Genomic DNA, 26,477 nt, shown 5'->3' on the forward strand with positions numbered 1-26,477 from the left:
TTTTTGAAAGCTTTCTAGATTATTTTACTGTGCAACTATTGTTAAGTACTTGTCTTAGTTTGTACCAATGACCTTTATTAGGATTATAAACTCAGATCATATTTCAGGGAGTTTATATATTTACTTATTATTTAAAATTACAAAATACACTGTATATAGTTTCTCTTTAATTCCTACTTTGTTCCTCCACAAGTAACATCAGGATTAGGATTCTATTAGAGGTAAAATAGGGCTTTAGAAGAGTTACCAATCAAGTAGGAAAGATGCAGAGATGGTTTTAAAACCTTTGGTGTAGCTGGGTGTGGTGGTGCGCACTTGTAATCCCAGCATTTGGGAGGCTGAGACAGGAGGATCGCGGTTCGTGGCCAGCCTCAGCTACTTAGTGAGGCCCTCTGTAACTCAGTGAGACCCTGTTTCAAAATAAAGAATAAAAAATAAGGCTGGGGGTGTAGCTCAGAGGTAGAATGCCCCTGGGCTCCATCCCCAGGACTACAAAAACAAAAAGAAAAGTTGGTGTGATAAATATGACTTCAGCCCTTGGCTTTCACAAGCAGATGGTCTTTATCTTTTAACAAGATCTGTGCATCTCAGAAAATATGATATAAAATTATTTAAATCCTTTCTGTGAATGTGGGAAGCCTATTCGTGGGTCTAAGGGTCAGAAACTATGGTATAATCCTGCTCACTATTTCTGATCATCCCCACTATCTTACCTCAGAGACTGTTTCTTGGCTCTGTTCAGCTTGGCTGTACTCAGCCTTGAAAGGATTCCTTGTTTTTGAGTTTATCCAGATACTCAAGTTTCTTTGTATCATGTACCTTTCCAAATCTTGTGGGACCTACTATTCTATTAATCACAGCCCTATTTTAGAATGCCTTGAACTAAGGCATTTGTTTTCAGAGCGTGGATTGGGAAGTACATGTCTTTACAGTCTAATATTGTGACTCTCAATCTAGCACTATATCAGAATTGTACATGGAGTTAAGAAGACACAAATGCTGGTGTGTAGGTCCCAGAGGTGTTGAGTTAGTTAGCTAACTGGAAGAATGGCCCGAGCACTGGGATTTCTGAAAGACAAACATGAATCTAAAGTGTAGTCAAGGCCGGGCGTGGTGGCGCGCGCCTGTCATCCCCGCGCTTGGGAGGCGGAGACAGGAGGATCGCGCGGGTTCGAAGCCAGCCGCGCTGGCTTGAGACCCTGTTTCCAAATTAAAAAAATATAAAATTAGGTCTGGGAGTGTAGCCCGGAGGTAGAAGGGCTTCCAGAAACCCTAGTATCACCAAAAAAAAAGTGTAGTCAAGTTTGAGAACCACTAATCTAATATTGAAAATATGGAAAAAACCATTGATAGCTACACTGAAGGTTAAAAAAGCAGTTTAATTTGGAACTTAACAGTTTTAATAAATTTTTGTTGTCTGGAGATGGAACCCAAGAGAATTCTACCTCTGAGCTAAACATCCAGCCCTATTTTATTCTTTATTTTGAAACAGGGTCTCATTAAGTAGCAGAGGGCCTCACTAAGTAGCTGAAGCTGTTTGGGAATCTCAATCCTCCTGTCTCAGCCTCCCAAGTTACTGAGATAACAAGAGTGTGCCACCACACCTGGCATAATTTTTAATATTTTTAAATGAATATTTGTTAAGAACCTATTCTCTGATGGGCACCATATCTGTTCTTTACCTTTTTACATATACATATATGTGTGTGTGTATATATCTATTTAATCCTGTACATATATGTGTGTGTGTATATATCTATTTAATCCTGTACAGTTGTATCATTTTTATTTTGAGAAATCTAAGATGCAACTGGGCAAGTAATTTCAAACACATCTCTAAATCTATATCCTTCTACACAACATTGTTTCTTAATGAATGATTCACAATATGAATAGAAAAAATAAATATACACATTCCATTTAAAGCAATAAGTAGGACATTGCAGAAGAAAATAAAACCCTTTGTCTCAAAAGGGGTAATTCACTTGAGGGACTGTAATTGACACAACTGTTAAGGAACAATAAAACCTGTAAGAAGAGGAATTCCAAAGAGTTAAAGCGCTAAGAGAAACTGTAATGGCTCTTGGAGTATAAGGAAAGATTTGAATTGTATATGGACATATAGGGTGCCTAAAAACTACATTGGGAATGGCAGAGATAGAAATTAGCCTGATGTGTGAAATTTGATCAATTTGTTCAACAAAAACGGAGTGCCTATGTGGCTCCAAGCATAACACTAGCTACTAGAAATACAAGATGAACTAAGCATCCATGTTGCTTACAAGTCCAGTGTTGAGAAGGAGTCATGAATCAAGAATTTCAGTATCATTTGATAAAAGTCTGAGAAGTCTGCTATATGTGCTCTCATTTTGTGGGCAGTGACTCTTACTGATATATATTACCATTATATCTCTCATTAATTCTCAAAGAAAGCATTATATGCATAATGCAAAATTACTCTTAATGGAGGCATTTTTCTTTTGCATAAGCTTATTTTTATGAGATCCAATAAAGTTAATAAAGGTATCTGAAACCATGAAGAATAAAAAATTAAAAATCTTTTAAAAAGAGGTATTAAAGCACAATGAAGAAGTACTTAACACAGTACAGAGGTCTAAAGCAGCAGGCCACTGGAAAATATGATGCTTTAACTAAGTTTGGAAGGATGAAAAAGAGTTAATAAAAGAGTTGCAGAGAGCCTTGTAGGTACAGGAAATAATCAGAAAAAAAAGCACAGATGTATTTATAGAAACTTTTAAAAATGTGGAATTGTTGTTGAGTAAAAGACAAGGGGACAATATGGGAGGGGGAAAGGGGTCAGATCTAAGAGAGACTTATATGTTATGTTGTGGAGCCTAGAGATTTTTCTCTTTGTGTTCAGAAACCCTGAAATAGTTTAAGTAGTTAAGTGGCAAGGTTGGTCAACTATGTGTTTTAGAAGCATGTCTTCTTTGGCTGTGATATAGAAGAAGATGATAAGAGAAGCAAAGCTAAAAGTAAAGAGACGATAAATATGAGATGAGTACAATAGATCGGACAAGAGATTAACAAGAGCATGGACCAAAAGGGTCTCAGTAGGGGTAGAGAAGAACAGGGAAGTGGGTGAAATATTTAGAATTAAAATTGGCAAAACTTAGTGACTGAAGTAAGGGATAAGGGAGAGAACGGAATCTAAAGGAGTCTCTAATAACTTCCAGAATTCTAGTTTGGTAACTGAGTGTGTGGCAGTCCCTTTAGCTAAAACTGGAACTTCAGAAGGATATTTTTCTTTTTGCAGAGTAGGTGAATGGAAGCAATGGTGAAAAAGATACACAGAATCTGAGATATCTAGACTTCTTTGTAAATGCGTCCAATAGCCAGTAATACATAGGAGTGAAGATAGATGACAGTCCAGAGAGATGCTGGAGATATCAGAACATGAAAGTAGTTAAGATGATCAGAGGCCAGGCGTGGTGGCACACACTTGTAATCCCTGTGCTTGGGAGGCGGAGAAAGGAGGATCACGCAGGTTCAAAGCCAGCCACACTGGCTTAAGAGACCCTGTTTCCAAATTAAAAAGTATAAAATAGGAGGTCTGGGAGTGCAGCCCGGAGGTAGAAGGGCTTCCAGGAACCCCAGTACCACCAAAAAAAAAAAAAAAGATAATCAGAGTAGATGAGATCTCCTGAGGCTTATGTATGGATGAGCATGGAATAGCAACATAATAGAACCCCGCGGAGTGTTCATCTTTAAACTAAGATGGTAGAGACGGAGGAGCCTATTAAAAGTTCATAAGGGAAAGAACAGATAATTATAAGGAAGAACAAGAGACAGTGTTGTCGGAAAAGCTAAATAAAGATGTCCAGTGGATGAAGAAACTTGGGGGTCACTATGAAGTAGTGAGAAGTAGTTTCAGTGGAATGAAAGAATGGTGGTGTGGAAGCTGACAGAATATGTGCCAATAAATGGCAGAGAATGGAGGAGTGAGTGACAACTAGATTAAAAAAATAGAAAACTTGCATGAAAGGGAATGGAAAACTATAGTAGTTAAAAGGGAACTCAGAGGTCCAGGAGGTTTGGGGTAAGGCAAAATACTTAGTAATCCACATCTGATGGTCAACTATTTGTTGATTATGTAAGAAAGAACCTTATCTGAGGAGTGTGAGGATGCAAAGTATAAAGCAGGGAAAGAGACTTTGGAGTTTTTAAATCATCGCTAAGGGAAATAATTAAGGAGGTCTAAAGACTCAGAGAGGTTGGATACCAAGACTCTGAAGAGGTACCTGATCTCAAAACTCATATAATTTTCCATAGTATTGCTCAGTAGCTTGTATGGTGAAGTATAAACAGTGGAGAGTGGAACTGACTCAGGGAATTTTGCTACTAGGGAGAATAACAATAAGGTACTAGGAAAACTGTCCAGAAGGTTCTTACAAGCATTAAAAATGTGAGGTGATGATAGCAGAAATGTAATAGAAAGTACAGAAAGAAGAAATAGTTCTAAGATTTTAAAATACTTGCCAATGAACAGCATTTAAGTAGTCAACGATGTGCTCAAAGAGACAAGTGTAGGTGTCTAACTAACAGAAATCCTACCGGCAAAGACAGAAAATCTGTGGAATTCAGGTTGGTTTTAGAGGAGATTATTAATTTAAATTTAGATATGTTGAGTTCCAGGTGAACATGAGACATCTTAATGCAACAATGGAGCTGATAATTAGTTAAGATAAAGAAAAAATAAATAAAAATACATACATACTTTAGTTCCATATCGTTATGGTAGTCATTCCTGTACTAATAAGATCTGTATTGGCTGAGAGACATAAGAAATGCAGGAGTGATGAAGAGGATTAGAAAAAAAGAAAGAGATTAGAGATGGGAGAAACATGTAAGTATAGCAGATAGAAAACAAGAAAAAGCCAGAATGGAGAAAGTTAATGAAGAGTGACCTAGTAAAGGTGATATATATATATATATATATATATATATATATATATATATATATATATATATTCCATTGTTTGTTTTACATTTGTTCACTTGTGATAGTGGCTGTCGTTTTTTTTTGTTGTTTTTTTTTAAATTCCCATTAGTTTAAATTCTTCAGCGATTTTGAATATTCAAATACTACTCTCAAGGCAGTAGTCAAGACAATGTGATTTTTGGAGCTCTAGCTTCAGAGGCTAGTGGAAAATGACTTCAGTGGCTGAATTCGGTTATACTGATAACCGCCTCCCTCCCATTTCATCATATGGGAATTTCCCCAAAATTCTTGTCTCCTGTCCCTCATTCTGATAACTTTGAAGCTTCAGGGTACTAAAATTACCTCCCCTTTAGTAGTTACAAGAGTGCAAACACTTCTCACTGTTAACTTAGTTAAGATTTACTGAGTGCCACTAAACTAGAAGCCATTTATTTCAGATACCCTCAGTTCAGCAACAGGAAAAAACACCCTAGCAAGTGGAAGGTTGTCTCTTCTCCACACACTTCTTACTTTCAGAAGCCCTACTTCTATTTCTACACTTGCCTAATTCGACATTCTTTAAATACTATATAAAACTGCACGTCTTTATGAAACTTTTTGGAATATGTTGAATCCCTTTGAGTAGAAACAAAAATGACTAATTTAGGGTTAGTACTCAATAAGTAAAGATTAATAGCCGGGTGTGGTGGCGCATGCTTGTAATCCCAGCATTCGGGAGGCTGAGACAGGAGGATCGTGGTTCGTGGACAGCCTCAGCTACTTAGTGAGGCCCTCTGCAACTCAGTGAGACCCGGTTTCAAAATAAAGAGAATAAAAAATAGGGCAGGGGGTGTAGCTCGGAGGTAGAATGCCCCTAGGTTCCATCCCCAGACCCGCCAAAAAAAAGATTAATAGTTCACTGATTCATAAATTATACTAATGTCTATTGAAGTAAAACTACTTCTACGCCAATTTTATTTCTAGCATTGGAAGTGTAGATGAGTTACAGGAAGCCCCTTCCCTCAAAGAGCTTACATTGTTAATGGGACATAAAAAACCCATGGAAAGATAATTAGACATGCAGGTTAAGGAAGCACAGAAGATTAACCTTGAGAAGTGAAAAAGGTCTCCAGGCAGCAGTGCATGTTAAAGAATAAGGGGTACTTAGCCACAATAGGGTATGGGGATTTTACAGGCAATATGAACATGAACAAGGGCACAGAGGCAAGAAATTAGGCAATGGCTTCAGGAAGCCAGAGTTGGCAAGTACCAATCCACATGGATCGCGGCAGGAAGTAGCAAAGGACAAACCTAGACACAGCTGCCAGGAATAAGACTGTAGAGAGCTATGGCGCTTAAAATTTATCTTTAGAAGGCAGAGAAACAATGAAGAATTTTAAAAGGGGGGATAACATGGAAGTAGTTACCTTTTTTTTTGGCAGTACTGAGGATGGAACCCAAGGGTACTCTACCTCCAAGTGACACCTCCAGTCATATTTTTTATTCTTTATTTTAAAACAGGGTCTCACTGAGTTGCAGAGGGCCCCACTAAGTAGCTGAGGCTGGCCGCGACCCTGGATCCTCCTGTCTCCGCCTCCCAAATGCTGGGATTACAAGCGTGCGCTACCAAACCTGGCTGAAGCAGTTGCCTTTTAAATGAAACATTCTAGTGGTTAAATTGAGGTTTGAATGGGGAGAAAAAACTGGAGGAAGAGAGAGCAGTTGGGAGGTCGTGTCAATACTTTAGGATAATGCTTCTCAAAATTCATTAAGCACAAATCAACTAAGGGTTTTGTTAAAATGCAAAGTATCTTTAACTAGGCCTGCAATGGGGCCTGAGAGTCTTTATTCTAAAAAACTCTTCTCTGGTAATGGCAATGATATATAACCCACAGTTCAAGTAGGAAAACTCTAGGACAAATGTTAATTACCTATTGTAGAAATAGCAGGGCTGGGGATAAGGGTACAGTAATATTTAGGAGGCAAAACAGTAGTGGATGGGTGCTTCATTAGATCCATAAAATGAAGACAGTGGCCTTACAGAGTTCACAGTTAAGTGGAGGTTTCTACTTTTTTAAAGTGTACTTTTATAGGTTTTTACTTTTGATGAGTGGATTTGAAATGGCTTTGAAGTACCCAGGTGAAATAGCAGCTGTTATTTGGATACATGAGCCACAAGTTCTACAGAAAGCTCATAAGCATACAGATAAGAGATGAAACCAGGGAAATAGACTGAATCATGTTTGGAGAGTACAGTAGAGAATGGAACTATGGGAATACCTACATCTAGATACTGAACAGAAAAAGAACCCATACTGGAAACAGATAAGAAACAAAAACAGGAAAATAACCCGAGCATAAGGAGTTATTCATATAGGAAAAAGAACAGAGTTCCAAGATCGTAGGAGTAATGAACACTTTCACATCAGGCAGGAAGGTCCAGTAAGGAAAGAACTGAAACATTAACAGTGAGTTGAGGAAAACAAGTGACTAGAAGAAAGAATATGAAAGAGGGATAAAATACAATAGTAGTAAGAAGGTGCCTGTAGGGGGAAATGAAAAAAAAAATATGGTTAGAAAAGCAAGTGAATCACTGCAGTTAGGATTAGTCTATATTGTGCCTGAATTCTTGCCCATCTTAGATCCAAACCCTGTATTCATCATCTCTCCTTCCCACATCTATTACTTGAAGTAATAGAAATCTCTGAAGATCTTATGAACCATGATAGCTCACTCCTCTAATTACTAAAAATACATGAATAAAAATACAAGTATGTAGCCTTTTGCAATTAAGTGTTATTAACCCAACTAGTTTATGCACTTGCTCCTTCAGGGAAAATGGCATCTTCTCATTTTCATTCCCAGAAATGACTAGCCTAGCACCCAAGGAACATTTAAGCCGTATTTACTGGATAAATGATATCACCACAATAACAATTTAAAATACTTCCTTATGTACCTAAGATAACATGCAACCATGTGAGTACTATATCTGATTTTGAAATTATAAAAATTTAACAAATTCAAATTTTGAAATTTTATATTCAAGTACTTGAATATAAAATTTTAAAATTGAGTCATCTAAACTATTCTGGGTCTCATTTTTCAGAATACCAACTAAATGGACTTGAAAGTCCTTACTTAGCTAAAGCTCTATGATTCCACAAATACTATCAACCCATCCCCCAAGTCACTAATTATAACATGGTATATAAACAAGCTAGTATATTTTATAAAATATAAATTTCCTATGAAAGAGTTTTAGAATAAGTTTTCTGTTTACCATTTGCATGTGGTTTTGTGGAAAGAGGCTTCTGTCTTATCTTGTCTACAAATGTCTTCCTAGCTTCATTTCTTTTGTGTTTTTTCCCGACATAATGTTGTTGGGCCATTATTGGACTATTAAAGGAAGCAGGACAGAGCTTGCAATATTTGTCTGGATTATTCAAATCCAAAGTACTGCTGGAGGAGGAAGGCATAGTCTTGTCTTTTATTCCACCAGAATCAGGCATGGCAGCATGGGATTTCAGGAAGGTTGACTCTGTAGAAACATAAGTAGGTATACCTGCTGAAATGGTTAAAATGAGAAGTGATTGATATGTTCAGATATTAGGGCTGTATCTATTTGTAAAGTATTATGGGAATTTAGAATTTTTAAAGGCCCACCATCTTTGGAATTTTTCAGTGCAGAACTAATGGAGAAAGGTACTGAAGTCAAAACACATGTCCTTCTGTGAGAATGGAAAATTTGAACATTAGTCTGTCACCAAGTCTCTGTCTAATAAAGATGTGAGAGGGGAGGAATATTCTGCATCAGGTATTGCCTAGCTATATTCATTTGAGGAATCAATAAAAGTCTGAGAGCTGTTGGGATGATTCTTTGAAATTGGTAGAAATAAAACAAATGGCACCAACCTCTAAGTTGGTGTCTTTCATGAGTAATATGGTAAGACATCTATTCTGCCTAGGTTTCTGATGTTTGCATCAGAATAAAATATACAGATAAGACCATATAACTAACTATACACGATTCTACAATTCCAGTTATTCCATTGCTCTTTCGTTTACTCTTCTCCTTGAAGCCAAATCAATGAGTTTTGGAGACTGAAGATAAGGCTTTTAGAAAATGCTTTCTCTTGTAAAACATACTGATTTTATCTCTCTTCAGATTAGAAGGCAGAAAAACAAACATACAACAATTAGACTAGAATACATTTTAAAATGAATTCTGGTATCATGCATTAAGAAAACAGAAAGTTTTAGCAATGTTTCTTGTGGCACTGACTTTGCTACATAATGCCTTTAAAATGGGTTGGAAATTAATGCTGGCAAATTTTACATGCTAGGTATACCCCAGCACTACAGGGATAAAGCTACTAAGAACATGGTAAATTATTTGTTCCTGAATATTAATCATCGTTTTTGTTCTAGTATGCAAGTTTTTTCAAAATATGAGTTGGGTTTTACAGGGTGAACTCTGTTATCTCAAGAAACTTTGTGTCAGATCGCTCATATTCTCTCATATTCAGTAGACCAACATCACTGAAGAAGGAAAGGAGGGCAGTGTCTTACAATTCTCTGTATTTCTGGTATTTCAGAAATTTTTCAGTAACTACAGATTGATGATTCTAGTGGTACTTTTTCTTTATATTCATTATAAAAAAGAAAGGAATGGGCTGTTGGTATCAAAGGAGGTCCCGTAATGTTTTTTGTTGTTTTTTGATGTGTGTGTGTGCATGTGGTAATGCGGATTGATCCCAGGGCATTCTACTTCTAAGCTACACCCCTAGCCCTATTTTTTTATTTTTTATTTTTGAAACAGGGTCTCACTAAGTTGCAGAGGGCCTCACTACGTAGTCAAGATTCACCACGAACCTGCGATCCTCCTGTCCCAGCCTCCCAAGTACTGTGACTACAACATGCACGCCACGCCCAGCTTGTTGGCTTTGTTGTTGTTTTGCCTACAGTTACAGTCAGGAAAGGCTGCATCCATAGCGGTATTATTGTGAAGACAGTGGTATGTGTCTTCACATGTTTGACATAGCAATTTAGAAAGTACTATGGAAAAGAAAAAGATGCCAAGGGAAGGAAACAAGAGAGAGTTCAGCTTTTATGGTTTAATTCTAAACTGACATATCTGTTTATTAATGTTCATAACACTATTGCAAATCACTTGCTTTTATTTGGATTTAGCTAACTGGAAGGGAAAGGTCATAACACTTTTTTTCATAACACTTTAAATTCAGCTATCAATCACAATCTCCATTGACAAAGATACAGAAAGAAATTAACTGAGCATCAGAAAATATGAGCATGTTAAACTGAAGTGAAAGTTGGCCCAGTAAAAATAATGGATTTCAAAGTTGGAGAAAATGATTGCTATATCTTGTGATGAAGATAAAGAAGTAAGTGGAACCTTACCCATCTCTGGTTGAGATCCTGATGGAGATACCTGATCATCTTCCTCCATTAATTGCTTCAGTTTTTTAGCATGGACCTTCCCCACATAGTGAGACTGAGCAACAACTGGGGAGTTAAAAATAGTGTTGCAGAGATCACAGAAATTGGTTCTTTCCACTATTTCACTCCTATGTACCTGAAATAAGCACAACCGTGTTAAAAAACATTCTATAACTCAAACTTTAGAATTATGACATCAACATAAACTACTCACCTTAAAATTCCCAACATGAATCTTCATTTTCTTACCAGGCACTTCATTTTGTTCCCCATGCATTTGAAAATAAAACCTAACATTTTGAGCATGTTTTTCACTCTGAAAAAAGATATAATATGACTTTGTTTATTCAATAATTGCCACCCCAAATTTATACCTCTCAAAATTTGAGGACAGCACTCATTAATTTGACTATATTCATGTGCTTTCAAATGTCTATGTCTCAGTTAAAAGGAAAATAAAACTACAATTTAGGAAAAAATAATGTTTAGGTTCTTATTTTTGAAGGATACTCCTAGATCGTACAAAATATCAAATGTCCTATTCTTCCTTCATTACAAATCTTGGGTAATATACTCAGCTAAAAGACTTTCCAGCCTCCCTTTCAGCAACCTATGGTCATATAAGTAGATTCTGTCCAATAAGAATTATCTGAAGTGTTGTGTGGAACTTTGGGGAAGCATCCTCAAAAGGCTGGATGATAAGCCCTTCTATCCTTCCCCCTGCTTTTGAAATTAAGATGCAAAGGATGGAGTTCATCGTGGACCACGTAGAATCTTAAGAACATAAGCCAGTTCATCAGAGCATAAAGAAAAAAATTTCTAGATCCCTCAAGAGGTTAAGGAGCTGTCATATCAGCCTTGCACGACATAATTCATAAAATATTTTATATGAGAAATTAAACCTTTCTGGGTTCAAGTCATATTGTAAATATCTATGAATAAATATATAACCTGATATGTAAGAATAACCAAGATGTTGGTAGAGGGAAAATGGAAACTGACATTTCCTGAGCACATTATTTGAGGCAATCCTCTCTTTACAGAATTTTAAATTGTGAAATTCATCCTTCATATAGAAAAGGACAGGAGCTGGGTGGGGTGGCTCATACCTGTAATCCCATATCTTGGGAAGCTGAGACAAGAGGATGACAGGTTCAAGGCCAGCCTCAGCCACTTAGTGAGACTATTTCAAAATAAAAAATAATGTCTCAGCCAGGCGTGGTGGTGCACCCTTGTAATCCCCGCGCTTGGAAGGCAGAGACAGGAGGATCGCACAGGTTCGAAGCCAGCCATGCTGCCTTAAGAGACCCTGTTTCCAAATAAAATAAAGTATAAAAATAGGTCTGGGAGTATAGCCAGGAGGGTTCCAGGAACCCCAGTACCAACAAAAAAAAAAAAAAAGAAAAAGAAAAAGAAAATAATGTCTCAAAATAAAAACTAAAATAGGGCTGGGGGTGTTGCTCAGAGATAGAATGTCTCTGGGTTCAATCTCAATACCACAAAAATAAAAGAAAGGACAAGACAGAATCTAACTGAAGCCCATACCCACCATCTAGTCTTAATAGATGCCCACACTTCTTTCAAAAGCCTTTTTAAACGACGTAAAACTTTAGAGATGTAACTGCATATCCTAATACTCACAATCAAAGTTGATGTATATTATTTCCTTTCATGCTTTTATTCTTTTATGAAAACTGAATCATTTGATACATATGCTTTTGAAAACTCAGTATTATGTTTCTAAGATTTCTCCATATTGATCAATATAATTCTAGTTCCTTCATATTATATACTCTATAACATACCCATCCAGTCCCCGATCACAAGCAGTTATGCTTCTGTTTATTTTGTAATACAAGCATTTCTATAATGAAAATGTGTAAAAATATCTCCAAATATATATGTTTAAGAGCTTCTCTAGAGCAGATACCTAGAACTGGAATTCTTGATTTATAAGGTATATAGATTTTAAACTTTACAAGTTACTGTAAAAATCTGAAGCAGTTTACATCTCCAAAGGCAGTTTGTTTTTGTTTCCAGATACTCCTCTGAAGTTTTAAATACTATTAGATTTTAATTTTGCCACTACTATGGTTTGTATATGCTACTTCATAATCACTTTACTTACATTTCCTGTATGATCACTAGTGAAGTTGAGTATCTCTTCTGTAGCTGGTTCGTATCACTTTCCCATTTTTCTTTTGGGGTCTTGTTCTGATTTATAGACCTTTATACATTCTGGACACTAATCCTTTGTTAGTTATATGGATAAATATCAGACAATTTATGGCTTATCTTTTAACTTAATTCATGATATTTTGTCATGTAAATTTCCCTTACAGATATTGTGACAAAGATAAAAATGTGATGTAAAAGTGAAATTGCCATAGAGAAAGGACAACAGACCAATACAATAAAATAAAAGAATAACCTTAAACAGACCCATATATGTGGAAATTAGTATACGATAGAGGTGCCACTACAAATTAAATGGGCAAGAATGGACTATACAATAAATAGTTATGGGACAATTGGCTATCCATATAAAAATTGTATGCACAAAAATCAATACTAGATGGAGTAAACACTTCTGCATACCAAGCAAGACTTTTCAAAGTTTTAGAAAAAAATAGAGGGACTAATCTACATGACAAAAGTGCATAGAATGGCTTCTTAAATTCATAAGCATAAATACAAAATTCAAAACTTCTATAGCACTCTTATTTCACATGTATAAAAATACTATATTGAGATAGTCTGACAGTATTAGCCAAGCTGTATACTAAAGGGGAAAATATCACCTTTGCAAGCAGAAAATTTATATTGAATTTGTTTTTAAAAATATAGAAAGTTATATATAATTTAGATCTTATTATTCAACAGGCTTAACCTAACTGCAGATGGCACAGAAATTTAAATTTTAAAATATGAAAATATGCATACTATTTTATTATTATTATTTTTTGTGGTACTGAGGGTGGAACCCAGGGGCTTTTTTAACCTCTGGGCTATACTCCCAGACCTATTTTATACTTTATTAGGAAACAGGGTCTCATCAAGTTGCTGAGAGCCTCATAAGTAGCTGAGGCTGGCTTCAAACCTGTGTGATGCTCCTGTCTCAGCCTCCCAAGCATTGGGATTACAAGTGTGCGCCACCATACCTAGCTATACTTATAGCAATTAAATATTATAGAAAAAGACAGATAGGACAAAATATTCAGATTATGCTCTTAAATGAAAATTAAGCATAAAACATCATGTATGATTAATTTTGTAGTGCTTACAGTAGAACCCAGGTGTATTCTACTTCTGAGCTACACCCCCAGCCCTATGTTTTCTTCTTTACTTTGAAAAAAGGTCTCACTAAGTTGCAGAAGGCCTCACTAAGAAGCTGAGGCTGTCTGCGAACCACAATCTGGTTTCATTTCTTTTTTGATTCTATGATTTTAATGTTTACAGAACATATTTTTATATAAAATAATCATAGGGGCAGGCGTGGTGGTGCACCCTTGTAATCCCAGCATTCAGGAAGCAGAGACAGGAGGACCATAGGTCTGTGGCCAGCCTCAGCTACTTAAAGTAGTGAGGCACTCTGCAATTTAGGAAGACCTTGTTTCAAAATAAAGAATAAAATATAGGGCTGGTTGTGTAGCTCAGAGGTAAATACCTATCTATCCCCAGTACCAGAAAGAAAGAAATAAAGAAAGGAAGGAAGGAAGGAAGGGAGGGAGGGAGGAAGGAAGGAAGGAAGGAAAGGAGAGAGAGAAAGAAAGAAGGAAAGAAAGAAAGAAGAAAGAAAGAGAAAGAAAGAAAGAAAGAAAGAAAGAAAGAAAGAAAGAAAGAAAGAAAGAAAGAAAAATTCAGGCCTGGTGGTATGGGCTTGTAATCCCAGTACTTGGGAGGATGAGACAGGAGAATAGCAGGTTTATGGTCTGCCTCAGTTAGTTAGTGAGGCTCTCAGCAACTTAGTGAGACCCTGTTTCAAAATAAAAAATTGGGCTAGGGTATAGCTTGAAGATAGAAAGTCTCTGGGTTCCATCTCCAGTTCCAAAAAAATAAATGATTAATTACAAGTGATAGAATTATTATCAACATTTTCTTTTGATTTTATACATTTTTACACTGACTTCTCCAATAAAAAAGATGTTTTTCAAAGTTAAATTCAAATAGTTCTGACTGCAGTTATCATTCCAGTTGCTCCAGTGTTGCTTTTTACTAATTTCAAGTCTTCAAGCTATGCTTTTGAAAACATGCAAGGCATTCTTATAATTTAAGTTCGCTTAAGTCTCACAAGCACAGTAAAAGAGATTTTTGCTAACCCCATTTTCTAGGTTCAAGAAACATGCTAAGAGAAGTAAAGACACTTGCCCAGGATTACACAACTAGTCAGTGGTGGAGTTGTGACTTGAACCTAACTTTTCTCAATCCATAGCCAACAAAATTTTCATTTAGGTAATTATAGTAATTTAATCATAATCAGTATAAAGACTAAAATATAGTAGCCAGTAAGATTAGCAATTGGTAAAACTACATGGGTATTTTTAAAAAGTAGAAAGGCATTAACTTTAAAAAGTATAACTGGCATTATTTAAAGGAAATGTATCTAGTACTTTTGGTAATCTAGATACCAGATATGAAAGATATCTAAAAGCTCATCATATGGTGTGGAATGTGAGCCAAAGCCAAATGAAAGGAAATAACTTTGAATATAAAATGAGAAGTAATCCTTTTTAGGCTTAATTATGTCAATGAATAGCTATGAAAAATCTCCCTATGCCTCTATTTCCTAATCTATAAACTAAGAAAATAAGAACATTAACCATTTTCTCTTCTAGCTCCAGAGTTTATGGTTCCATGCCTAAAAACATGTAGCTAAGTTAAGTAGAAGACTGGTTCATTGTGATCCTATAGTCTTCAGGAATTATGATGGAAGACCCTGAAAGTTCTACAGTATCTCTTGAGTCACATTAATAGTTTCCTATGCACACTTGAAAACACTTCCCTTGTACAAAGATGAGTGGCATAGTAGCTTGATGGATGCAACAGGAGGCAGAAGTATGTGAAAAACGAAAACGATCTTTGGAGTCCAAACCACTGAGTTTAAATCCAGATTCCTGATTTAGTAATATATTCTTCCTCTCTGGTCCAGTATTCTTATCCATTAAAGGAAAATAATACCACTTATTTCACAGGATTCTTATAATAATTGAATAAGGTAACTTAGATGATTATTTGCTACATTTAAAAATTTGCTTTTATCCTATTCTCATTATTCTTAACCAACCTCATAATGTGAGATCCTTTGTGATTGAAACTGTAGTACCACTCCACATATCTGGCAAAAGTTATCGGTGAAAAGTTCAGCCTTTTTCTGTTCATTCCAAGTAGCATCTATGAATGAAATAAAGAGAAGATAAAAATCACATTAATGAATATTCAGAGGCACCATTTTCATGCCTCAACTTTATATTATTTCTTTTTTTGTGATACTGGGGATGGAACCCAGGGGCTCTCTACCTCTGGGCTATACTCCTAGGCCTTTTTATATTTTATTTGGAAAAAGGGTCACATTAAGCTGCTGAGAACCTCACTAAGTAAGTAGCTGAAGCTGACTTCAAACCTGCGCAATCCTCTGTCTCAGCCTCTCAGGTACTGGGATTACAAGTGTGCGCCACCATGCCCAGCTAACTTTATATTATTTCATATACTACTTCAAATTGGAATGTTTTGGAGGCTTCAGTAATAGTTTTTCTCAAGTATATAATATGATATGCACATATTAAGTATGACTCTAATGTCTAATATGGCAAGAACTAATTAATATGGTATGATAAATCTAGGCAATAGCATTCGTAAGGAATAGTTACAGAAGCAGCAGTAAATTCATTAGATTCAAGGAATGCTTTGGGACATCAGTAATGAAAGGCTTAATTTAAAAACCTAGCCTTGATTTTTTTTATTACAGTAGACAACCCTAAGAAATACACTGTTTTAAGGCTGTCACTTATCTCAAGATATGACCCCATGTTAACTAAAAATCACATGAAGCCACAAATCATCTTTGTCCATATGAGCATCCTCCATCATTGTACAAACACTAGGACATGCTTTCGGCCAAACACTCTCATATAAGTCCCCCCAAAGATATACAAGTATTGTTCATCTAGTAACATCTAGAAATTTACACTATAGTGTTTCTCATTGCAATAAGTAATACATGACAAATATTTTTACACACCTTGAGGTCCAAAGTTTATTAGTTTATCTATAGGGTATGAATTATAAAATATCAAAATTTCTGCTTATTATTGGTTATTTCAATAAATAAGCCCATATCATATATACTTTTATGGAGAGATACCAATGATATATTTAAATAAGTAAAAATTTATAGAACAAATATAATACATCAGATCTCCAATACTAACAAAAATTAAATATATACACATATATGCATAGAAAACTATGGGATGATATAAACTAAATGGTTAACTTTAGGAAATGAGACAAAAGAAGGAACAAGGGGAGAAATTTTAACATTTTGCTCTCTGGAAAACTTCCTTGTCTTAATTTTTTCATAAAAGCATGCAGGATTATATAATTAGAAATGCTTAGGATGAGTGCCAGCAAGATGATAGAATAGGACTCTCCAGTGCTTGCCCCCCCCACTCAATCTCAATAACTATGCGCACATGAAAAATAACTTCACAAGAGCTTAAGAAACAAGGTGAGATTCCAGCACCTTGGCATATCACAGAAATAAGATGGATTGGAGATTTATGAAGGACAGTTTGACATTACCTGTCTCACCTCTCACCAAATACCAGGTGGCACAGCATGAAGAGATACCCTGTGTGTGAGGGAAGAAGAGGGAAAGGAGAGAAGCATATTTTGCCTTGAATGCCAACATGGTGTCTGCCCTGATCAAATCCAGCACCAAGCAGATCCCCACTGGGCCGACTGCAGACAAAGCCTTAGGCCTGCTCTGGTACACTTCAGATCCTGCCACGCCAGGCTCCCCTGCCTATACAACAGTCAGTCTCCAAGTCGTTTCAGTGTCAGGCTAGCCTTTGTGGCCCTCAGCTCTGGCCTGCACTCAGCATGATTCTGACCTCCATAGCCCCAGAATCTGGCTGAATCCTGCAGCCCTAGCCATCAGGCTTGTATCCATGGACCCAACCTCCAAGTCATCTACTGTAGAAAAAGGCTCCAGGTATGGACCTGTGGACAGAGGCTTCAAACCTCCAGGAGCACCAGACCCTGTAGTCTCATCCTCCAGGCTGGCCTCTGTAGCCCCATGCTCTAGGAGGCCAGGGTCCAGTCTTGTCCCATTGGGCCAGCCTCCAGGGACCTGGGCCCTAGGAACACCTGTGTGCCCAGGTCCCCGACTGGTCACTGAAGTACCAGGATCTAGGCTAGTCATTAGGAATCTAGCCTCTAAGCTAGAACATGCACTCTTAGTCTTCAGGCCATCCCCACCAGCCCCAGGCACCAGGCAAGCTTCAGTGCTCTGGGCACCAAGCTAATACCCATAATTCTAGGCTCCAGATGAGCTCCTGAAGGACAAGGCTCTGGAGGACCTCGGATACAAACTTTCTCCAGAAAATCTAGGGCTCAGGACCACCACTGTCCAAGAGCTTCCTAGCTTTATTTCCTGGAAATAAAACTGGACCTAATTTTATTTCTTGAAGACATAGTAAGTATAAACAATCTTCTAATATGCCTTTAATACTTTAATCAAATTATTATGTCTTTATTTCTTCCTTTCACTTTACCCCTTTGGAGAATTATTCCCACTTCCGTCATATGGCATGATTTCTTCTCCTCTTATTGTAAGTTTGTCTAAATACCTGCCATCCATAAAGTGTAACTTACACATAATCTCCTTAATAGAGTCATACTCACCCTATTATTGGTAAAATCATATTTTATAGAATTGTGGTAGAAAACATAAAATTTATCATTTCAACAAATTTTAAGTGTATAGTTCTCTAGTTATAAAGTATATTCAACCCTATTTTGAATATATTTCTTCAATATATCCTAAAATAACTTCACTAACTTTTGTGGTGACATCATCCTGCTGACTCAGACTCAACTTTTAACTAACGTACATGATTCTATTTCACCTGGAGCTGTTTAAACTGTGTTGCTGCAGGACAGTCTGAAATTTTTTTCTAGACCCCCAAACAGACCCAGTATATACTTATATTAGTTCCATTTAAATTTCACCTTGTTATGTTTTTTTTGGTGGTACCAGGGGCTTTCTACCTCTAGGCTATACCCCAGCCCTATTTTTTATAATTTATTTGGAAACAGGGTCTCACTAAGTAGCTGAGGCTGGCTTCGAACCTGTGCCATACTCCTGTCTCAGCCCCCCAAGTGCTGGGATTACAAGCATGTGCCACCACGCCCAGCTCCTCACCTTGTTATATTTAATTAATCATTCCAGGCTTTCAAGATATTTTGATTCTGAACTTGTCCTCCAGAGGATTGTGGAAAGTGGCTTTCTACTGAGAACAAATGTGTTTATTGTTTCATAGAGGCTATTCTATACTGTTAAGTTCTCCTCAAGCTGCATTATCCCTAAATTTGACATGAACGTGACATCTGCTTTCTAAAAGTGGTATCTGAGGTTTAGAGAGATGAAGTGATTTTCTAAAAGTCACAGAGCTAGTCAGCATCAGAGCCAGTGTTCCAGTATTCAAGTCTAAGCCTGCCAAAGATTTCCCTGAGAGGTGGTTCCTAAATGGGCTAACGGATTGAATTAGAGAGCCCCCACTAGGCTCACAGCATTCATAAAAATATGTCTTATATATGGAAGCTAGGGCGTAATGGAGGTACCAGAGGGACTTGAGATAATGGAGGAGCAACTGCAGTGGAGTGAGGGAGGTGGTCTAGGGGAAGGTGGGTTGGTGGAGTGGGAGAATCAACGAAAGAAACACTTCCGGTGACCTTAGGTAGGTATGTGAGAACACCACTGCCCTTCTCGATATTCCTGATGGGGAAGGGGAGGGAGTGGGGAAGGAGCGACCAAGGGCTGGGACTCACAGAAGGCTGTGTGCATGGATGTCACTATCGCTGGGAGCCGCATCATGATGGGACACTACAATCCATCAACGAAAGTAGAAAATAGAATTCACTGGCTATATGGAATTCACAATAAAGAGCACTACAATTTTTTATTTTGTAATTGGTACATTGTAATCACACATCTTGATGCAGTTCAGCGTGCTATACGCATACATGTATACAGCACTCATTGACCCTCCCCCAGTCCCCACCCCACCTCTCTCCCTCCCCATCTTCCTCTGCTCAGCAGTGACTGGCTTTGAAAAATTTGTGTATGCTCATCATGACCATTGAGGTGTTTCCCTCCCCCCCCCATCTCCCTCAGTTAGGTCCCCTTCTTCATTCATCTAAGATTTCTCCTTCTTTGTCTGGAATCCCTCCTGTGTCCCAATTTCTCCCTAGCTTCTGCATATGCGGGAGAATACCCAACCCTTCACTTTGTGTGACTGGCTAATCCCACTTAGCAATAATAGGCTCCAGTTCCATCCATTTCCCTGCAAATGACACAATTTTGTTCTTCTTTATATCCCATAATTTTGTAATCCATTCATCTGTTGATGAACACTTAGTCTGGTTCCATAATTTGGCAATTATGATTGTACAGCTACAAACGTAGATACATATGCATTACTATGGTAGTCTGGTTACAATACTTTAGGGTAGATACCCAGGAGTGGTATAGCTGGGTCATATGGTAGGTTCATTCCTATTCTTCTAAGAATCCTCCACACTGTTTTCCAAAGTGGTTGCGTTAATTTGCAATTCCACCAACAGTGTACCAGAGTTCCTACTTCTTCACATCCTCATCAGCATTTATTATTGTGTTGTTAGTGATTGTCATTCTAATTGGGGTTAGATGAAATCTCAAGATAGTTTTGATTTGCATCTCTCTGATTGCTAATGATGTTGAATATTTTTCATATATTTATTGGTCATTTGTATTTCTTCTTTTGTGAATCGTCTATTTAGCTCACTTGCTTTTTTCCCCCAGTACTGGGGATAGAACCCAGGGGCATTCTATTTCCAAGCTATACCCCAGCCCTATGTTTTATTTTTATTTTTCTGAAACAGGGACTCACTGAGTTGCAAAGTCACTAAGTAGCTGAGGCTGTCCACAAACCACAATCCTCTGGTCTCAACCTCTCAAATGCGGGGATTAAAAGCATGTACCACCACACCTTGCATACTTGCCCATTTTTTATTGAATTTTTTTTAGTAGTGAATTTGAGTTCTTTGTATACTTTCAGTATCCATCCTCTTTCAGAGGAGTAGCTAAAAAGAACACGATATATTTAAAAGAGAAGAGTAGAAATATGTCTGATTTACAAGAGATGCTAAGTAAATGTTTGTTTTATGGTACTGAGGATTGAACCCAGGGACATTCTACCTCCAAGCTATACTCCAGTCCTTTTTAAATTTTTTTTAAATTAGGGTCTTGCTGGGTTGCTGAAGGTCTCACAGAATTAGAGGCTAGTCTCAAGCCTACTATCCTCCTGTATCAGTCTCCTAAGTACTGGTATTACATGTGTGCACCACCACATCCAACTAAGTAAATATTTCTTTAGAACTGCCCTAACCTTATCATTACTATTAGAGGCATGGCTTTTGAACTCCAGAAAATAAATGGCTTATAGTCAATTCTGAAAAGTATAGATGCTTTTCAGCCTATTTCAGAGTGAAGGTCTTGAAGAAAGGCTCAGGGAAACAGATACTGAATTAGATGTCAAGTGAGCAGATGATGTTATCTATGAAGAAGATGGTTGGGACAGAAACTAAGGTTTCCTGAGCACTTAATATTTGCCATGAACTTAAATGTTCTGGGAAAGAATTGGGACTTAGGAACTGATTCTCCTAGGAATGGGAAACAAGACGCAGCTGGAGAAACCTGGTAGGAGGGGGTAGGAGGGAGTTTATGTCTTTTTCTTCCTATTCTTCATACTCCAAGTTTTTCTCTTTCTTAACTGATAAGAATATAAGTAAATATATTTTAGTGGCTAACTGTGGCTAGTTGTTAAATAAGGGTTTATTCTGATTCTTAATTCCAAAACCAGTAAGAGTTTAAAAAAACACCACAATAAGAGAATATATTGCTATTGTCACTCTGTATTTACTAGCTATATATGACTAATAATTAGAAATATTAATAATAATACTAATAATAATTAGAAATCCTTTCGGATTTCTATTTCTGAAGTTTCTTTTGTACCTGACTTTATATGTTTTATGGTGAGGTCTGGAAAAAACAGTATTTTAGATAGGAATACATACAGAGGCAGAATTTTGGTAGAGAACTTAAAAGAGAAACTATTTTAGCTTCTTCCAATAATAAGACTATCAGGAAACACAAAAGATAATTTAATATTTTAAGGATTTTTACAATTAATATAGAACTTTAAGTGACTAAAATAACAAAAAGTCCCAATGTTTCTCCCCTACTCCTCCATTACAACTTCATCACCTTGTATCCTAATCATAACTTGTATCCTAACCATAACTAGCTCTCTCTAAATACTTCTTTGCAAAAGCACATACAGTATGTATATCCCAAATATACTAGTCATATAGCTAGTGTCAAAAAGAGGGTTTTTACAAAATTAACATTTTGTTTATAATTTAAGTAGAAGTAGCTCAGTTTTCCCCTCTCATAATAAATGCACAAAACTCATAGCAGATGGTCATTTATTTTTCAATCTAATTCAGGTAGAAGTTAAGGGAGCTAAGGTTAAAAATATAAATACATTATACATTTGAATATGAAATGATAATAAACTGAATGCTACAAAGTATGATTTCATCTCTCATCTGCAGAAAAATGTCTTTTATTTTTTGTGGTATTGGGAATTGAACCCAAGGGCATTCCACTTCTGAACTACAATGCTATTCTTATTTTTTACTCTGAAACAGTCTCACTAAGTTACTGAGGCTGGCCTTGAACCTACGATCCTCCTGTTTCAGCTTGCCAAGTACTAGGATTACAAATGTGCACCACCATGCCCAGCTCAAGTAAATGTCTTCGAGCATGGTATGGCAAATACCTCCTAGTCAATCTTAGGCATGTTATTTTAATATTTCTGGCATAGCACCTCTAAATTGCTCTTCATTTTCTGACATTTTAAATTTTTTACACTATCATGAATTTGGAAAGGAGATATGAATCATAGAACAGGGTTTTAACCTCAGATCAAACAATCAAATACCACTGTGTGAAAACTTGGTAATGAGGCTTTTTTGGGGGGTACTGGAGATTAAACCCAGAGACGTTGATACTGAGGAACCCTCTTTTTTGCAGTACTGGGATGGAACCCAGGAACATTCTATCTCCGAGCTATACCCCCAGACCTATTGTTATTATTTATTTATTTATTTATTTATTTATTTATTTATTTATTTATTGGTGGTACTGGGGTTCCTGGAAGCCCTTCTACCTCCGGACTACACTCCCAGACCTATTTGTACATTTTTTTTTAATTTGGAAACAGGGTCTCCTAAGCCAGCACGTGCGGCTGGCTTCGAACCTGCGCGATCCTCCTGTCTCTGTCTCCCAAGCGCGGGGATTACAAGCGTGCACCACCATGCCTGGCCAGACCTATTTTTAGTCTTTATTTTGAAACAGGGTCTCACTGAGTGGCAAAGGGTCTAGCCCCCACCCCTTTTGAAACAGGATTTTTTTTTTTTTTGCGGTATTGGAGATAAAACCCAGGGGCATTTAATCTCCAAACTCCACCACAGCCCTATTTATTTTATTTTTTATTTTAAAACAGGGTCTCACTGAGTTGTAAAGGGCCTAAGTAGTTGAGGCTGGCTTTGAACCTGCACAATCCTCCTGTCTCAGCCTCTCAAATGCTGGGATTACAAGCGTGCACCACCATGCCAGGCAAAACAGGGTTTCACTAAGTTTCTAAAGTTGATCTCAAACCTGCAATCCTCCCATCTCAGCCCTCAAAATACTAGGATTACAGGAATGTACTACCTCTCCCAGCTGGCAATGAGATCTTAATGACACAATAGCATGTTCTCACAGATGGACTAAAATATTGTCTTTGAAACACAGGAATTTCTGATTCTGATATAATTTCTTTGCATTTTAACATAAAATCAATGAAGAATAGGAAAGTACTATCAAAAATTAGGTTCAGAATGGGAAAGGAACCTAAATCTGATAATAGAGTGAGGGATTCAAATGATAGTGTATGGAAAAGTTAAAATAAATCTAAGGTGGGCCAGGCGTGGCGGAACACGCTTGTAATCTTAGAATTTGGGAGGCTGAGACAGAAAGATGGTAGTTCGAGGACAACCTCAACTACTTAGTGAGGCCCTTTGCAACTCAGTGAGACCCTGCTTCAGAGTAAAGAATAAAAAATAGGGCTGGGGTATATCTTGGAGGTAGAATGCCCAAGGGTTTCATCCCCAGCACCACAAAAATAAATAAATAAATCTAAGGTTTAATGATGATTCTAGTTTTACCCAGGGTAAAGAAGGAAAAGCTGTCTTGCCTTGGTTATAACAAACTATATTTCCTTGGGTCATCAACTGCTAACAAATTAAGCAAAACTTTTAAATATGAACTTCTGACAAGAGAAAGCTCTTCAAAATGGAGAAATGTGGCTGGGTGTGGTGGCATACACTTGTAATCCCAGCATTTGGGAGGCTGAGACAGGAGGATCGCACAGGTTCGAAGCCAGCCTCAGCTACTTAGTGAGGCTCTCAGCAACTTAGTGAGGCCCTGTTTCTAAATAAAATGTAAAATAGGTCTGAGAGTATAGCCTGGAGGTAGAAAGCCCCTGGGTTCCACCCCCAGTACCACAAAAAAAAAATGGAGAAATGTGATATAGAAAAAAAACCTATGACTTCTAAGTACAGAATTTCAGTTTTGGACAATGAAAAGCTCTGGAGATGGGTCATGGAGAAGGCTCCACAAACACTGTGAATGTACTTAATGTTACTAAACTGCATTGCTACAATACTTTAAAAGACAAAATTTTGGCTATTGTGAATTGTGCAGCATAAGCATGTATATGCACATATAATATTCTGACTTCAATTCCTTTGAAAAGACAACCAAGAACTGTATATCTGGGTCATATGGGTCTTCTGAGGACCTCCACACTGATCTCCATAGCAGTTGTTCTTATTTGCAGTCCCACCAACAGCGTATAAGGGTTTCTATTTCCTGAAATCCTTGCCAGCATTTATTATTATTATTTGTTCAGAGAGGAAGGAGAGAGTGGGGTGGGATCTCGAGGTGGTGGAACACCAGGTGCTGTGTATATGTGTTTCTATTGGTTTCAATTTAATTAAGATGTGTAAATACAATGCACCAATAAAAGCACGTTTAAAAGAATAAATTTAATAAAAACAAAAAGGCAAAATTATGTTCTGCATATTTTACCACATTTTTAAATAATGAAAAGTAAAAAAAAAGAAGAAAGCATCCTCTTCTTCCGGAAACAGTGTATGAAGAACTGCTCTGTAGTCAACCCATTGCTGAGAGAAAACTGTAAGAGGAAGTGATAAACTTTTGTTTTGCTACCATCATATAAGTGATTCTCTCTTGACTTACATTCATGAGGTTTATTTGAAATTAAAGAGTAGTTGGTGACAAATTATAAATGGGATCTGATAAGATAGTTCATGTATATGATGTAATGGATTTGATTACATTAAGTGTGGCTTCAGGCTTTGGCAGGAGGTGGAATCAACCCCAATGTCTATTATTATTAGTATTATTATTATTATTTTTGCTGTACTGGGGATGGAACCCAGGGGCATTCTACCGCCAAGTTATACCCCAAGCCATGTTTTTTAGTCTTTATTTTGAAACAGGGTCTCACTGAGTTGCCAAGGGCCTAATTAGCTGAGGCTGTCCATGAAATGCAATCCTCCTGTCTCAGCCTCCCAAATGCTAGGATCACAAGCGTGTGCCACCATGCCCAGTTCAAATGTCCTATTAATAAAGTGTTTTACTTTTTATTTCTCTTCTGTAAGAAATGTTCACATGATTTGAGAAAATGAACTTTCCTAAGAATTTGGAATGGAGGGAACTATAATCTATAGCACTGGGTAGGGGGAAAAAAGGCCTCAAATTGGTTAAGCAGATTAAAATCTCATCTTTACTCATAACGACATAACACTGATCAGATTAATTACTCAAACTATTTTATTAAAGAAGTACAGAAATATGAGCTATTTTAATTTCTAGGATTTGATGTATATTAGCATTTGGTAAAAGTATGCTTGTTTATGGGTCCAGAAACGCTGAAAATTTTCCTTAATAATAATCATCTTTTTATATCAGGGTTATTTAATCTCTTTAATCACTTGGTCCAGGGTTCGTTAACCGTGGCTCTACTGTCACTCTGTTGTGAGTAGCTATCCTGTGCACTGTAGGAGATTTGGCCTCCCCCAATAGGATGCCACAGCATTCCCTAGTTGTGAAAACCCAAAAGATCTATAGACACTGCCAAATGTCCCTTCTGGACTAAAAATGCCTTCAGTTTAAAACCAATCTACTAGCCGGGCATGGTGGCGCACACTTGTAATCCCTACGCTTGGGAGGCTGAGAAAGGAAGATTGCACAGGTTCGAAGCCAGCCTCAGCTACTTAGTGGGACTCTCAGCAACTTAGTGAGACCCTGTTTCCAAATAAAATATAAAGTAGGTCTGGGAGTGTAGCCCGGAGGGAGAAAGCCTCTGGGTTCCAACCCTAGTACCACACACACAAAAAAATCTACTTTAATTCCTGTTTTATAAATGAGGAAGATAAAGCCCAGGCAGCTTATGGGAAATAAAGGACTAGGGCAGGGAAAATTTAAAAGATATTCCTTCTATATTCAGATGGATTTGGTTCAACAAATAAATGTTGTATTCTGAGGAAAGGCAATCGTAATATCAGTAGGATGTTCTTAAGTCAGTAATCTATAATTATGAAAATGAACAGTTCATATTATATTATTTTGAGCATTACTAAAATCTCATAGCTGGATATAAAATATTATATTCAGTTT

General features: G+C 37.1%; 1 protein-coding gene across 1 annotated transcript in view; it reads right to left on the bottom strand.

Moving 5' to 3' along the window:
• The window catches only part of ZMAT1 (zinc finger matrin-type 1), a gene marked incomplete at both ends in the record, with an annotated part of 39,454 nt that overhangs the window by 6,000 nt on the left and 6,977 nt on the right, over window positions 1-26,477 (bottom strand). Inside the window, 5 exon segments of the mRNA XM_080719037.1 lie at window positions 10,364-10,538; window positions 10,617-10,718; window positions 15,687-15,793; window positions 17,204-17,243; window positions 17,245-17,252. Coding sequence (XP_080575163.1) covers window positions 10,364-10,538; window positions 10,617-10,718; window positions 15,687-15,793; window positions 17,204-17,243; window positions 17,245-17,252 — 432 coding nt within the window.

This window comes from Muscardinus avellanarius, assembly GCF_963383645.1.
Source record: "Muscardinus avellanarius genome assembly, chromosome: X".
Taxonomy (NCBI): Eukaryota; Metazoa; Chordata; class Mammalia; order Rodentia; family Gliridae; genus Muscardinus; species Muscardinus avellanarius.